The sequence below is a fragment of the Oncorhynchus clarkii genome, chromosome 6, assembly GCF_045791955.1.
Source record: "Oncorhynchus clarkii lewisi isolate Uvic-CL-2024 chromosome 6, UVic_Ocla_1.0, whole genome shotgun sequence".
Classification (NCBI taxonomy): domain Eukaryota; kingdom Metazoa; phylum Chordata; class Actinopteri; order Salmoniformes; family Salmonidae; genus Oncorhynchus; species Oncorhynchus clarkii.
This window is the reverse complement of record NC_092152.1, coordinates 71,171,839-71,187,088: the sequence shown is the minus strand read 5'-3', so window position 1 is coordinate 71,187,088 and position 15,250 is coordinate 71,171,839. Positions and strand designations below refer to the sequence as shown.

Genomic DNA, 15,250 nt, shown 5'->3' with positions numbered 1-15,250 from the left:
CCACAATGGACATTTATCATTGTTACTCACTCTATAGAGAAGTATCCTTGTTTATACACTTCAGTACTTTTAACTGCAGCAGCTGTATATCATTTAAAACTAGCTGTAAATGTGTGTATACACTACAGTTCAAAAGTTTGGGGTCATTTAGAAATGAGAAATGAAGGCTATTCTATGTGAGAAATTGCCAAGAAACTGAAGATCTCGTACCATGCTGTATACTACCTTCACAGAACAGCGCAAACTGGCTCCAACCAGAATAGAAAGAGTGGGAGGCCCCAGTGCACAACTGAGCAAGAGGACAAGTACATTAGAGTGTCTAGTTTGAGAAACAGACGCCTCACAGAACAAGAATAGACTGACGAGTTTCATAAGAAAGTAATTTGTTTCTGGCCATTTTGAACCTGTAATCGAACTCACAAATGCTGATACTCAACTAGTCTAAAGGCCAGTTTTATTGCTTCTTAAATCAGAACAACAATTTTCAGCTGTGCTAACATAATTGCAAAAGTTTTTTTATGATCAATTAGCCTTTTAAAATGATCAACTTGGATTAGCTGACACAACGTTCCATTGGAACACAAGTGTGATGGTTGCTGATAATGGGCCTCTGTACACCTATATAGATACTTTTTAAAAATACATCTGCCGTTTCCAGAAACAATAGTAATTTACAACATTAACAATGTCTACACTGTACATCTGATCAATTTGATGATATTTTAATAGACAAAAAAATGTGCTTTCCTTTCAAAAACAAGGACATTTCTAAATTACCCCAAACTTTTGAACGGTAGTGTATATACAGTATATGCTGTCCGGTGATCTTTTTCTATTCTATTTTTTTACTACTATATTAGTATTACTACTAATATTATTTGTACTATTGTTTCACTCACTTCTCTTTGACCTGCATTGTTGGTCAGAGGATTCCACAGTACCCTGAAATGAAATCTGTGACCCTGTGAATGTGACAAACTTTCTTGTGCCATCATTGTAATGCCAGGGCTCTTACCATGTCTCTGAGGGGTGGTTGTGGACCACGTGGATGACCTTGCCCGGGGGGTAGAGAGGGGTGGAGGCTGACAGGGCGATGCTGAGATCACTGGGATGCAGCCAGAGACGGGTGCTGGGGGGCACGGGGGCTGTCTGGGGCTGGGGGCCGTCGTCCACAGGCAGCTCGGACTTAGGAATGCACTTAGTTCCCCCTGCAATGATCCTCCACTGGCAGGGAGATATCAGCAGTTACAACCTATACTGATAGCAGTTAGAGCACAGTGTTGATGCTTCCTTTCTGTAGAATATACAGGGTTTGATCACACACACACAGTTTGCTATCTAATTAGAAATACATGCGCTACCTTTGGCTTGTCGCTCTTCTGTAAGACTTCCAGCAGGTGGCGCCGAAACCCCTCCAACTGAGAGAGACCAATCCTATGAGACAAACAGGAGAGAAATGAGTACAGCTGTACATCATGACATACGATACTTGAAATAGGTGGGGTTTCTACATAGATGACATACCTTGGGACAAGGTCCTTTCCCAAAACGACAGAAGTGACAAACTCTTTGGAGTACTCCATGGCATCCTCACTAGAAACAAAACGATGAGGAGAGTCAAATCAAATGTTATTGGTCACATACACATATTTAGCAGATGTTACAGCGGGTGTAGCGAAATGCTTGTCAGAGACACAAAAAGAGAAAGAGGATGTGAAAAAAGGAAGAGCGGGTCAGAAAAACTAAGTGTTCGTCTAGTAAGAGTGTGATGTGTACTCTCTTTCCCTCCGTCACCACTGAAACTGTTGCTGCTGAATTTCCAGCCAGACGTTTTCCACACACAAAAATCACGAGTCTGATCTCATTCCAGCTAAATAATTCAACATCTCTCCACAGCAAACGTCGATGTGTAGAGGCATCAAGGCCCGCGATGAGTTGCCCTTCGATAAAAAGCATCCAAGATAGACAGCGGCGTCATAAACGGGATTGGGATCCAATCAATATCAATAGATGAGATCAGAGACAAACAGGCTAGATCACGAGTCACGACTGACAAATATGAAGAAGAAAAAAGATTTCAGCACAGAAAACACTGGTGTATACAGAGATGATGCTTCTGAGTTCCCTGCTTTATGCTATAATCTAGAAACTGGAGGACTTGATCATCTGATCAGCAGAGATAATCTAGAACCAGTTCTAAACACAAATGACCTTCTCAGAACAGCACTGGACAGGCAGAGCACTGGAACATGTCCTATGTTCACACAACCTCTCTCACCATGATTTACATTGCAAATCCAGTTTGAGGCGACTGGCCGCTTTATAGAGGTTATTCAGCTTTGCCACAAGGCAAAAAAAAACAAGCCCCATAATAGAGCCTAATATCTACTGAAAGAAACGAGCCCCATAAGAGCCTGATATCTACTGAAAGAAACAAGCCCCATAACAGAGCCTAATATCTACTGAAAGAAACAAGCCCCATAACAGAGCCTAATATCTACTGAAAGAAACAAGCCCCATAATAGAGCCTAACATCTACTGAAAGAAACAAGCCCCATAACAGAGCCTAATATCTACTGAAAGAAACAAGCCCCATAACAGAGCCTAATATCTACTGAAAGAAACAAGCCCCATAATAGAGCCTAATATCTACTGAAAGAAACAAGCCCCATAATAGAGCCTAACATCTACTGAAAGAAACGAGCCCCATAATAGAGCCTAACATCTACTGAAAGAAACAAGCCCCATAACAGACCCTAACATCTACTGAAAGAAACAAGCCCCATAATAGAGCCTAATATCTACTGAAAGAAACAAGCCCCATAACAGAGCCTAATATCTACTGAAAGAAACAAGCCCCATAACAGAGCCTAATATCTACTGAAAGAAACAAGCCCCATAATAGAGCCTAACATCTACTGAAAGATGGACATGTTACACAGTGATCTTATGACTGTTGAAGGTGAGACGTTTCAGTGTGCGTGTTTAGAGTATTATTGGTAATTTCTTTCTCAATACAATTCCAGGCTATACAAGCAATGGGATATGGATGTCTGATGCAAAGCTCTCTTGATCCGAGTAGGTCTTGGTGCTTGCTGTCCTGTTGCAATAGCTATAAGTGGCTACAAGCAATGGGCCGAGCAACTACATCTACCATATGGTTTGATGACATGATGAAGGCCATATTTACCTCAGAAGGCCACCTGGTGGAGAGTAGGAGTAGCACTGCAGTGTGGGGTACTGGGGGCGGAGCAGGAAGGACAGGATGGCTGCAGTACCGGCACCAAGGGAGTGTCCCACTATCACCAGCCCGTAGTGCATGGTTCCCTTACCCTGAGAAAAACATTTGGATTAGACTTGTATACACACACACACACACACCCTTCAATCTTCTATTTCTACTAATGCTCTGTTCCCATGAAAGTGTTAGTTATGCAAACCTATTACATTTCAAACAATATGCACAAATCCTTTCAACCACACTCCACACTGAGACATATGCACATATTCATCACTCATGTACCAAATCTCTTCCAAAGGCTTGTGACAAGATCATTTCCTGCTCCAGTTTCTTCTTAATGTACTCTGCTGAGTAAACCATCCCCTGAGAGAGGAAGAGAAGGAGGGAGGGAATAGGGGAGAGAGAGAGAGGCAGACTAATATTCCATTCATTTTTTCTTCGCTTCAGCATCTTTATTAAATCATTTTAATATCCACTCATTTTACATCTATAAATCATTCCACTTTTGAGAAGTGAAATGGCCCCTGTGCTTTGGGAGCTCTGGACCCTGATCTCTCTTTTGAAGAACATAAAGACCATTTCAAGGACAGCTTTTTTCCATCTACGTAACATTGCAAAAATCAGAAACTTTCTGTCCAAAAATGATGCAGAAAAATGTATCCATGCTTTTGTCACTTCTAGGTTAGACTACTGCAATGCTCTACATTCCGGCTACCCGGATAAAGCACTAAATAAACTCCAGTGCTAGCCTCCCTACACTGGCTTCCTGTCAAAGCAAGGGCTGATTTGGTCCTGCCGTACATACCTACACGTACGCTACGGTCACAAGACGCAGGCCTCCTAATTGTCCCTAGAATTTCTAAGCAAACAGCTGGAGGCAGGGCTTTCTCCTATAGAGCTCCCTTTTTTATGGAACGGTCTGCCTACCCATGTCAGAGACGCAAACTCGGTCTCAACCTTTAAGTCTTTACTGAAGACTCATCTCTTCAGTGGGTCATATGATTGAGTGTAGTCTGGCCCAGGAGTGGGAAGGTGAACGGAAAGGCTCTGGAGCAACGAACCGCCCTTGCCGTCTCTGCCTGGCCGGTTCCCCTCTTTCCACTGGGATTCTCTGCCTCTAACCCTATTACAGGGGCTGAGTCACTGGCTTACTGGGGCTCTCTCATACCGTCCCTGGGAGGGGTGCGTCACCTGAGTGGGTTGAGTCACTGATGTGATCATCCTGTCTGGGTTGGCGCCCCCCCTTGGGTTGTGCCGTGGCGAAGATCTTTGTGGGCTATACTCAGCCTTGTCTCAGGATGGTAAGTTGGTGGTTGAAGATATCCCTCTAGTGGTGTGGGGGCTGTGCTTTGGCAAAGTGGGTGGGGTTATATCCTTCCTGTTTGGCCCTGTCCGGGGGTGTCCTCGGATGGGGCCACAGTGTCTCCTGACCCCTCCTGTCTCAGCCTCCAGTATTTATGCTGCAGTAGTTTATGTGTCGGGGGGCTAGGGTCAGTTTGTTATATCTGGAGTACTTCTCCTGTCCTATTCGTTGTCCTGTGTGAATTTAAGTGTGCTCTCTCTAATTCTCTCTCTCTCTCTCTCTCTCTGAGGACCTGAGCCCTAGGACCATGCCTCAGGACTACCTGACATGATGACTCCTTGCTGTCCCCAGTCCACCTGGCTGTGCTGCTGCTCCAGTTTCAACTGTTCTGCCTTATTATTATTGGACCATGCTGGTCATTTATGAACATTTGAACATCTTGGCCATGTTCTGTTATAATCTCCACCTGGCACATCCAGAAGAGGACTGGCCACCCCACATAGCCTGGTTCCTCTCTAGGTTTCTTCCTAGGTTTTGGCCTTTCTAGGGAGTTTTTCCTAGCCACCGTGCTTCTACACCTGCATTGCTTGCTGTTTGGGGTTTTAGGCTGGGTTTCTGTACAGCACTTTGAGATATCAGCTGATGTATAAAGGGCTATATAAATAAATTTGATTTCTCTTGGGGATGGCTTGTAACAAAAAGGGTGAAGAGACACCCAAGGGAACCTCTGATTTGACTAGGTCTGGCTGGGTGAATGCATTCTTACCTTGTGGCCCAGCCAGTTTCCATGCTGCTCCTCCACTGGCAGACGCTCAGAGTCCCCTGTGAGATCCGTCAGGGCATCCTAACACACACACACACACACACACACACACACACACACACACACACACGTTATGATACTACTACATGCACTTAAAGAGATTCTCTGGTACTTTTGTAAACTTTTTAGCCACTAGTTCTGAAAGTAGCACTCACGAGCCAAAAGTGGTCCCTGAAAACTGCGTACTACATCACATGTGCAGATATGTGCGCCAAATCATTGCTCTCGGTCTCCCGGCAACCTCATTGGATTACACTGGGCAGGCCTATGCTAGCTGTCAGTCAGCGGCAGGTAGCCTAACGATTAGAGCGTTGGGACAGTAACCGAAAGGTTGCTTGTTCGAATCCCCGAGTTGGAAACGTGGAAAAATCTGCCGTTCTGCCCTTGATCAAGGCAGATGTCGATTAAGGCAGCCTCACGGAACCTCTCTGATTTAGTTATTGGGTTAAATATGGAAGACACATTTCAGGTGAATGAATTCAGTTGTGCCACTGACTAGGTATCCCTTTTCCCTTTCAAATGCGAGGGACTGAACTCATTGGCCAGAACTCGAATTGCTAGGGGGCTGGGCCACATTGGGGGAAATGTAGAGAAAATGGCTTGAAGGAAACAGTCGCTTTCAAACTAGGGATTTCGTGGCTAATTGAGGTGAGACAGTAATTCTGCTCATAGATTATGCATGTATGAACTACACATTGACACATCTAGACCAAATCTGGAGGTTTAAAAAATACTTTCTTAGTTGCCAGAGAATGTCTTTATTGGAGGAGGTGATAACAAAAGATGAAAGACAGGAGAGACAGAGTGTGTGTGTGTGTGTGAGTGTGTGAGAGAGAAAATGTGCTCCATTTCCTCAAGTAAAGAAAAAAATATTTTGATGTGAGAAAAATAACCATGACATTTTAAATAGATGGGTTGACACATATTCGAGGCGAGTTCTGAATACTGCTAGCAAGTGCAACACATTCCCTTTCTGCTCCAGTTAAATAATATTCTCCTTTCCTTGGACACTTAAAGAAAAGTTACCTCATAAATCGTGCTGCGGAGTATAGTGATTTTACAGTACTTGAGCAAAATTGAGCCCAGAGAATGTTCAGCCAACAAGAGAGAAGGTGTGTGAGTTCAGTTGAAGATGGAGACTTCATGGGAATTTCATGTCATAGAACTGCGAGGAATTTAACTTCACTGAAAGTCGTTGTACTGCATAACATTGTATTGTGCTCCATGATTGACTGATTTGGACTTGTGACTTTCTGGTCATTCACTTGTGAGTCATCGTCTGCATCCCAAATAGCACCTTTTGGCCTATATAGTGGACTGTGTAGGTTGTTGCAGTCTTTTTGGTAGGTGCCATCATCCTCTCTCTCTTTTTAAACACTACATGCACAACTTTCGACCAGAAGCTCTTGTCAAAAGTGTTGCAATATATAGGGAATAGGTTGCCATTTGGGACACAACCATGGCAGTTTGATGACTCTCTGGTCAGTCACTTGTGAGTCATTAGTTTGTCACTGTCTTACTTTGGGGGACAGGGTTCCTCGAATGCTGATGACAACTTTCTTTTTCCCATGATCCACAGCCACAAAGAAAGGTGTCTCGTAAACCTATGAAGGGGAGAGAGAGAATAGTGAGAGGCAGCAGTTAAATCTATTTATTTTGGTTACACACATCAATCAAAGACATCGCAGAAGAAACAGCCAAGGACTATAATGTTGACTTCCATCATGGAGTGTCCTGGCCTAACTCCCTCTGTGATGAGTCTGCAGAGTCCAGACCCTCCACTCTTCTGCTAGCTAGCCTGCATGGTGTGGTTTAATGGATGGAAAGTCCGACTTGGCCCAGTTAATAGAGAATTCTGCTTTACAAATCAGTCAGTGTGTTTTGAGGGCTTGTTTTCTCGCTACGGCAACGTCCCTCTGCGAACAGAAAATAATTAACAGGTGGAATATTTTGGATGTGATTTGGATAGTATTTTTCCAGCCAGACGATTGGCAGTGTGATTTACTTCCCTTGGTACAGAGCAATGCAAGGTGTTATATTACATGCAAGGTGTTATATTACATATATTATTGAGGGAACTAAGTGCAATATATCAGCAAGAAGTCATTTCGAGAAACAATTCCAAGGAGAGTGATACAGCAAATTGTTGACTGACAGACAATATGACAAATCATACACCTGTTCATCTGTACTTTGCAAATTGCTTCTACTAACACTGCATGTTGTATCTTCTGTATTCTACTCATGCCTGGTAATTGTCCAGACTGATCCCTGACCTCTCAGTCTGTCACCCTTCCATTTGGTACTCACCGCGTCGTGCCAGGATGTGTAGACAACGTGGACCTGCTTTAGCTCTCTGTCCAGGAAGTGGCGGCGGATAGCCAGGACGTTACAGCCACAACAGTTATCCTCCTCCACTGTCACTGTCTGGGACAGCCTAGAGCCAGACCCTGATGTACAGCTGAGAGAGGAGGAGAAGAGAAGGAGAGAGAGAGAGAGAGAGAGAGGACAGACAAAGAGACGAGAGAGAAGAAAATGGAGAGAGGAAGAGAGAGAAAGGGGAGAGATGGAGAGAGATGACTACAATAGGTCCTTAAATTGAGTGTGTCTAAAACCCAAACATTTGTGTGATTCAGTGTATTTAGGTCTTTGTATCACTAGTCAAGTGGTTAGTGCGTGGGTCAGTGTTTTGTCTGAACAGTGGAGTGGAACACGCTGTGTGTCAGTGCTCTATTGTTTACCCACTGTGTCAGAGAGTGGGGTCTGACCAGAGTGTTATTGTCCCAGTGGATTACCACGTTGTCAATACTGATGAATGTGAAATGTGAAACCGGTGTAAGTGCATGGGATGGGAGGGAGGCAGGCAGACTTACTGGCAGGAGCTGGCCAGGCGGCACAGCCCACACGCAGGCTTCCTCATCAGGTACATGGGCCAGCCATACGCTGCCAGGGCAAACAGCATGTAGTAACACACCTCCTTGTACATGCCCATCTCCGTCTGAGGGACACACACACAATGTTAAAAATACAACCACAAATGGAGACAGAGGCTACACCGCTGCCTTAGATGTTCAATATCAATCCACAAACACACACTCACCGAGTTCTTAAGGTCCAGGTATTTGGTGTTGCGAGTTACAGGCATTCCAGATAAGAAGGCTAAAATGTCATTGTTGGCCTGAGGGAGAAAAACAACTATTTCACACACTAATAAGACTGTCAAACACAAACAGGCCCTCCAACTTTTACCTGTAGCCTATCCCCCCATCCCTCTCTCTTTCTCTCTCCACACTGGTCCCCATCCCCTGTTACCTGGTCCAGGATGGCACCTCTGTTAGACCTCTGTCTCTGGCGAAGCAGCACCAGGCCAGCTATGATGTCACTAGGCACAATGTCCAGATCTCTGAAGAACTCTGCAAACAGGCTGGCCACCTCGGAATACGCATCCTAACGGGAGAGAAGAGATAGAGTTTGAACCATGAAAAACCACAAGAATGGATCCCAACCACAACCATTGATTCTCACTGAATAGATTGTATCATACATGACGTTAGGTGATGGATAGAGGAAAAATAATTATATTTCCCTCACAGACTGTGTGTCCTGGGCTCGGGTGCAGCACATGAAGAACTTCAGTCTCCTGCTCCAGCTGCTGGCTTGGCCCTCCTCTAGCCGGTGTCTGAGGAAGGGAGGTACAGCAGGATGGTTACCTTAGTGTGCTGTGCTGGGTGTGGACAGAGTAGGGCAGAGAGGGTAGTAGTGTGTAGGGAAGATGGTAGTAGTGTGTAGGGAAGAGGGTACCAACCTGAGGGTGCAGGTGGTATACTCTGTAGAGATGGTAGTGTGTAGGGCAGAGGGTACCAACCTGAGGGTTTAGAGATGGTAGTGTGTAGGGCAGATCGTACCAACCTAAGGGTGTACAGACGGTAGTATGCAGGGAAGAGGGTACCAACCTAAGGATGTACAGACGGTAATATGCAGGAATGAGGGTACCAACCTGAGGGTGTAGGTGGTGAGGTTGCGTTGGCGTCGCCGGGTGGCTTTCAGTTTGACAAATGTGCGTCCCGTGGGGTCAAAGGTACACATGAGGGTGAAGCACACGCTGAAGATCACCAGCCAATTGCACACCACAATCCCTGGGGGGAGACGGGATAGTTTTGGTATATTGTGATCTTCATAACGAACCACGCAATGGTGTAAGAAAAGCTAAACATGCCCATGGGCATTTCTACTCCATTACTTTGTTTTACAAGTCCGTCCTGTCTACAACATATTTACTCTAGTGATTGATGCTCCCTCGTACCCCTTCTCTAACTCACCCAAAGCAAGGTTCTTGGCAGTGACATCAGAGCACGGTTGGTAGTATTGGAAAAGCCAGGCGATCCCCACCACTGCATATACCAACTCCACCAACAAGATGGCTGAAAGATAGAAAGCAGGGAGGGAAGAGAAACAACATTACTCAATATTGTGAAATTAGACAGGATACTTCAGAAAGTATTCAGACCCCTCAACTTTTTCCACATTTTGTTAAGTTACAGGACAATACCCCATAAAACAAGTTTAGAAATGGTAGCAACATTTTTGCAAAAAAAAAAAAACGAAATACCTTATTTACTGTTAGCTTCTTATTTTTCAGAGTAAATAACTCATGGACACTAGAGAAGCTTTAACCAAGTTGAATCATTCCCAAAGGTTCTGTACAGCTGTAATCAGACAGCAATTCATCTCACATCACAGTTTATATACATCCTACTTAAGACACTCCCTCTCTCCATCCTTAGTTTATGCCCAAGAGAAAGAAGGTAACCAGATACTAACCCTGATTACTCCCTTAAGGGGAACTGACCTCACCCCTCACCTCCTGATCTCAACCCCTCCTTCACCTAATTCACAGATATCCATCTGTCTTCCCTATATCAACACATCGCTCTCCTCTCCTCCATCAAACACATTCCAAAGCCTTCTGGGTTGCTACAGATTCTTTCTACTAATGCTTCGTCTCTATCATTTATTTAATATCCCAATGTTCAAAGTTTAGCCGATTCCAACATTACATAAGTATTCGGAACATTTTCTATGAGACTCAAAATTGAGCACAGCTGCATCCGGTTTCCATTTATCATCCTTGAGATGTTTCTACAACTTGATTGGAGTCCACCTGTGGTAAAATCAATTGATTGGACATGATTTGGAAAAGGCACACACCTGTCTATATACGGTCCCATAGTGCATGTCAGAGAAAAAACCAAGACATGAGGTCGAAGGACATGAGCTCCGAGACAGGATTGTGTCAAGGCACAGATCTGGGGAAGAAAATCAAATAATTTCTGCAGCATTGAATGTCCAAAAACAGTGGCCTTCATCATTCTTAAATGGCAGAAGTTTGGAACCGCCAAGACCCTCCCTAGAGCTGTCCGTCCAGCTAAACTGAACAATCGGGAGAGAAGGGCCTTAGTCAAGGAGGTGACTAAGAACACAGTGTTCACTCCTCTGTGGAGATGGGAGAACCATCCAGAAGGACAACCATCGCTGCAGCACTCCATCAATCAGGCATTTATGGTAGTGTCCAGATGGAAGCCACTCCTCAGTAAAAGGCACATGACAACCCGCTTGGAGTTTGCCAAAAGGCACCTAAAAAGACTCTCAAACCATGAGAAGCAAGATTTTTCGCCTGAATGCCAAGCGTCACTTCTGGAGGAAACCTGGCACCATCCCTACGGTGAAGCATGGTGGTGGCAGCATCATGCTGTGGGAATGTTTTTCAGTGGCAGGGGCTTGGAAACTAGTCTTGATCGAGGCAAAGACGAACAGAGCAAAGTACAGAGAGATCCTTGATGAAAACCTGCTCCAGAGCGCTCAGGACCTCAGACTGGGGCGAAGGTTCACCTTCCAACAGGACGACGACCCTAAGCACACAGCCAAGACAAAGCAGGAGTGGATTCGGGACAAGTCTCAATGTTCTTGAGTGGCCCAGCCAGAGCCCGGACTTGAACCCGATCAAACTTCTCTGAAGAGACCCGAAAATAGCTGTGCAGCAACGCTCCCCATCCAACCTGATATAGCTTGAGATCTGCAGGGAATGGGAGAAACTCCCGAAATAAAGATGTGCCAAGCTTGTAGAGTCATACCCAAGAAGACTTGATGCTATGATCATTGCCAAAGGTGCTTCAACAAAGTCCTGAGTAAAGGGTCTGAATACTTAAATAAAATGTAATATTTCCATTTAGATTTTTTTAAATAAAATAGTAAACATTTCTAAAAACCTGTTTTTGCTTTGTCATTATGAGGGAAAAAAACTATTGAATCAGTTTAAGGAAAATACTAACATAATAAAATGTGGAAAAGGCAATGGGTCTGAATACTTTACGAAAGCACTGTATGTTAAGCATGACATACATACAGTGGGGCAAAAAGTATTTAGTCAGCCACCAATTGTGCAAGTTGTCCCACTTAAAAAGATGAGGCCTGTAATTTTAATCATAGGTACACTTCAACTATGACAGACAAAATTAGAAAAAAAAATCCAGAAAATCACATTGTAGGATTTTTAATGAATTTATTTGCAAATTATGGTGGATAATAAGTATTTGGTCAATAACAAAAGTATCTCAATACTTTGTTATATACCATTTGTTGGCAATGACAGAGATCAAACGTTTTCTATAAGTCTTCACAAGGTTTTCACACACTGTTGCTGGTATTTTGGCCCATTCCTCCATGCAGATCTCCTCTAGAGCAGTGATGTTTTGGGGCTGTTGCTGGGCAACACAGACTTTCAACTCCCTCCAAATTTTTTCTATTTTTTCTGGCTAGGCCACTCCAGGACCTTGAAATGCTTCTTACGAAGCCACTCCTTTGTTGCCTGGGTGGTGTGTTTGGGATCATTGTCATGCTGAAAAACCCAGCCATGTTTCATCTTCAATACCCTTGCTGATGGAAGGAGGCTTTCACTCAAAATCTCACGATACATGGCCCCATTCATTCTTTCCTTTACACGGATCAGTCGTCCTGGTCCCTTTGCAGAAAAACAGCCCCAAAGCATGATGTTTCCACCCCGATGCTTCACAGTAGGTATGGTGTTCTTTGGATGCAACTCAGCATTCTTTGTCCTCCAAACACGACGAGTTGAATTTTTACCAAAAAGTTATATTTTGGTTTCATCTGACCATATGACATTCTCCCAATCTTCTTCTGGATCATCCAAATGCTCTCTAGCAAACTTCAGACGGGCCTGGACATGTACTGGCTTAAGCAGGAGGACACGTCTGGCACTGCAGGATTTGAGTCCCTGGCGGCGTAGTGTGTTACTGATGGTAGGCTTTGTTACTTTGGTCCCAGCTCTCTGCAGGTCATTCACTCTGGGATTTTTGCACACCGTTCTTGTGATCATTGACCCCACGGGGTGAGATCTTGCGTGGAGCCCCAGATCGAGGGAGATTATCAGTGGTCTTGTATGTCTTCCATTTCCTAATAATTGCTCCCACAGTTGATTTCTTCAAACCAAGCTGCTTACCTATTGCAGATTCAGTCTTCCCAGCCTGGTGCAGGTCTACAATTTTGTTTCTGGTGTCCTTTGACAGCTCTTTGGTCTTGGCCATAGTGGAGTTTGGAGTGTGACTGTTTGAGGTTGTGGACAGGTGTCTTTTATACTGATAACAAGTTCAAACAGGTGCCATTAATACAGGTAACGAGTGGAGGACAGAGGAGCCTCTTAGTTACAGGTCTGTAAGAGCCAGAAATCTTGCTTGTTTGTAGGTGACCAAATACTTAATTTTCCACCATAATTTGCAAATAAATTCATAAAAAAATCCTACAATGTGATTTTCTGGATTTTTTCCCCTCATTTTGTCTGTCATAGTTGAAGTGTACCTATGATGAAAATTGCAGGACTCTCTCATCTTTTTAAGTGGGAGAACTTGTACAATTGGTGGCTGACTAAATACTTTTTTGCCCCACTGTACATACATATATATAGTGTGTCTGTGATAACATGCTGGTGTGACTTACCTAGTCGTATGTAGATGACATATTGCACAGCTTCTCTGGGTTGTGTGTAGAGGATGCTGCCTCTCATACTCAGCCATATGATGGCGCCCTCACAGATCAGGCAGCTGACCAAGATGCCCAGGTACCCCCGGCCATGGTCCACCAGGGTGACCGAGCAGGACTGGTCCGAGCCAGTCCAGGGCAGGCCGAACAGAACCATAGACAGAACCACCAGCCTGGGAGGAGGAGGGAGGGGCATGGTCCCACAGATGACACACCCATGGTTCAGACAACATTTTTTGGGGGTAAATATTCCATCTCATATACAGCTTCACACTTTTAGCTTGGTGAGGGGACTCCGGACCACAGACAGACACAGGAACATACACTCACAGAGAAAAACATCCAAACGCAGTACTCACCAGATGCAGTGCAGTAGAAAGAGGAAGAGGGCGGGCAGCACTAGGTCATCACTGCCAACTGACCAGCGCCGCCGAAACATCACCATACCAGGCATCACTGCCCTGTGAGGGAGAGAGGAAGAAAAGCACATTGACACAAATCTTCACAACCTTGAACAATAGAGCGCTTAAAATAGTGGTTTAACACACACCCTTGGCTTTAACAAATCCTGCCCACAGTACCCAGCAACGCTGCCCTCTGAGAAAGCAAGAGAGGATGAGAAATAAAAAAAAGCAATGTCCACATCATGGCGTGATCAAAAGGCCATACTCTTTCCCCACTGACCAGCTTTCATAATAGCCAAGACTTCCTCAAAGCTCTGCAGCATCAGTCAGACTATAGCAGAACTATCAGTACGCTCTGTTTCTTCTCACAATGAAACTCTCCAGATGGAAAGAGAGGTGAAATGGAAATATGGAGGTAAAGAGAGTGTGAGAGGGAGACAGTGGGATAATGGCTAAGATAGTTTATGTGGATAATGTGGCCCAGGTAATGAGAGGACTTGTTTTAAATGGGTCTGTTTGTTACCATATGCTCTGGTAACGTGAACACCCCTTTTCATTCTTCCCTTCATCCAAAAGGGCAGTCTAAAACAAGTCAAAAGTGCCTTAGGCCTAAATTGAACTGAAGTAAAAGAGAGGGAGAGAGTGAGGGATCTGGAGAGGTGGCTAGCCTTAGCATATTTGGTCAAAACAGAAGCAAAGTCCACTGTCACAAAACACATGGGTAGCAGATGGTTAAAACCGTGGAAGGAACGCCTAGTGTAACAGTGTACCAAGTTTGTGACTCATTTTTATAGAGAATTTAAATCAAGCGTGGGGGCAGGGATCCTAAAACTGGATAAAGTCGGCAACTACATATTCCATGATTTTCAAGACAACTATGTCTAGTGTATGCTTCAATAAAGGCTCGGTAAACACAGTGTTACAGGTCTATATGGTCTCACTACAGGTTAGGACAACATTACTGCTCTGCCACCCCGGTCGCCGGCTGCCACATGGCTTCCTGTGGGTGTGACTCACATTATAGAGAAGAGGGACGGAGGAGGGGAACGAGAGAAGAGGGGGAAAAAGGAATAAGAGTAAATCCCTTGTCATTTAGGCCAAAACAAAATTAGATTAATGAAATATAGCAGGTGCCACAATGTAGGAGGTCTGTCCTCCACCACTTGAGACAGTGACGTCATCACTCCAAACCCTCCTCTCCTCCAGGCCGTGTGTTATAGCCTAGATACAGGTTGCAGTCCCCATGGGGATCTTACCAGTGGAACACACTACCACTTTAATTGGAAAGTCTATATTAATAGGATCAGTGAAGCAGCACACTCTCCCATACCAATAAGCCCATGTGTTTTTATTGAATCTGATTAGGCCTAGATTTAGAAATGTCTGGGACAGGTATTGACGGAGGAGAAGGTTCCCGGGTGGCGCAG

At 44.5% G+C, this 15,250-nt stretch overlaps 1 protein-coding gene across 1 annotated transcript in view; it reads right to left on the bottom strand.

Annotated features, from left to right (window-relative positions):
* Positions 1 to 15,250, bottom strand: part of LOC139411557 (diacylglycerol lipase-alpha-like) — a 42,508-nt gene that overhangs the window by 14,154 nt on the left and 13,104 nt on the right. The window contains exons 2-17 of the mRNA XM_071158048.1: positions 13,779 to 13,880; positions 13,378 to 13,592; positions 9,687 to 9,788; positions 9,365 to 9,503; positions 8,959 to 9,046; positions 8,680 to 8,814; positions 8,468 to 8,545; positions 8,241 to 8,365; positions 7,678 to 7,828; positions 6,888 to 6,971; positions 5,311 to 5,388; positions 3,524 to 3,604; positions 3,191 to 3,333; positions 1,525 to 1,593; positions 1,362 to 1,434; positions 1,016 to 1,224 (exon numbers count right to left, since the gene is read on the bottom strand). Of these exons, the coding sequence (XP_071014149.1) occupies positions 1,016 to 1,224; positions 1,362 to 1,434; positions 1,525 to 1,593; positions 3,191 to 3,333; positions 3,524 to 3,604; positions 5,311 to 5,388; positions 6,888 to 6,971; positions 7,678 to 7,828; positions 8,241 to 8,365; positions 8,468 to 8,545; positions 8,680 to 8,814; positions 8,959 to 9,046; positions 9,365 to 9,503; positions 9,687 to 9,788; positions 13,378 to 13,592; positions 13,779 to 13,873 (1,865 nt within the window). The 5' untranslated portion in view covers positions 13,874 to 13,880. The remainder of the gene's footprint in view (positions 1 to 1,015; positions 1,225 to 1,361; positions 1,435 to 1,524; positions 1,594 to 3,190; positions 3,334 to 3,523; positions 3,605 to 5,310; positions 5,389 to 6,887; positions 6,972 to 7,677; positions 7,829 to 8,240; positions 8,366 to 8,467; positions 8,546 to 8,679; positions 8,815 to 8,958; positions 9,047 to 9,364; positions 9,504 to 9,686; positions 9,789 to 13,377; positions 13,593 to 13,778; positions 13,881 to 15,250) is intronic.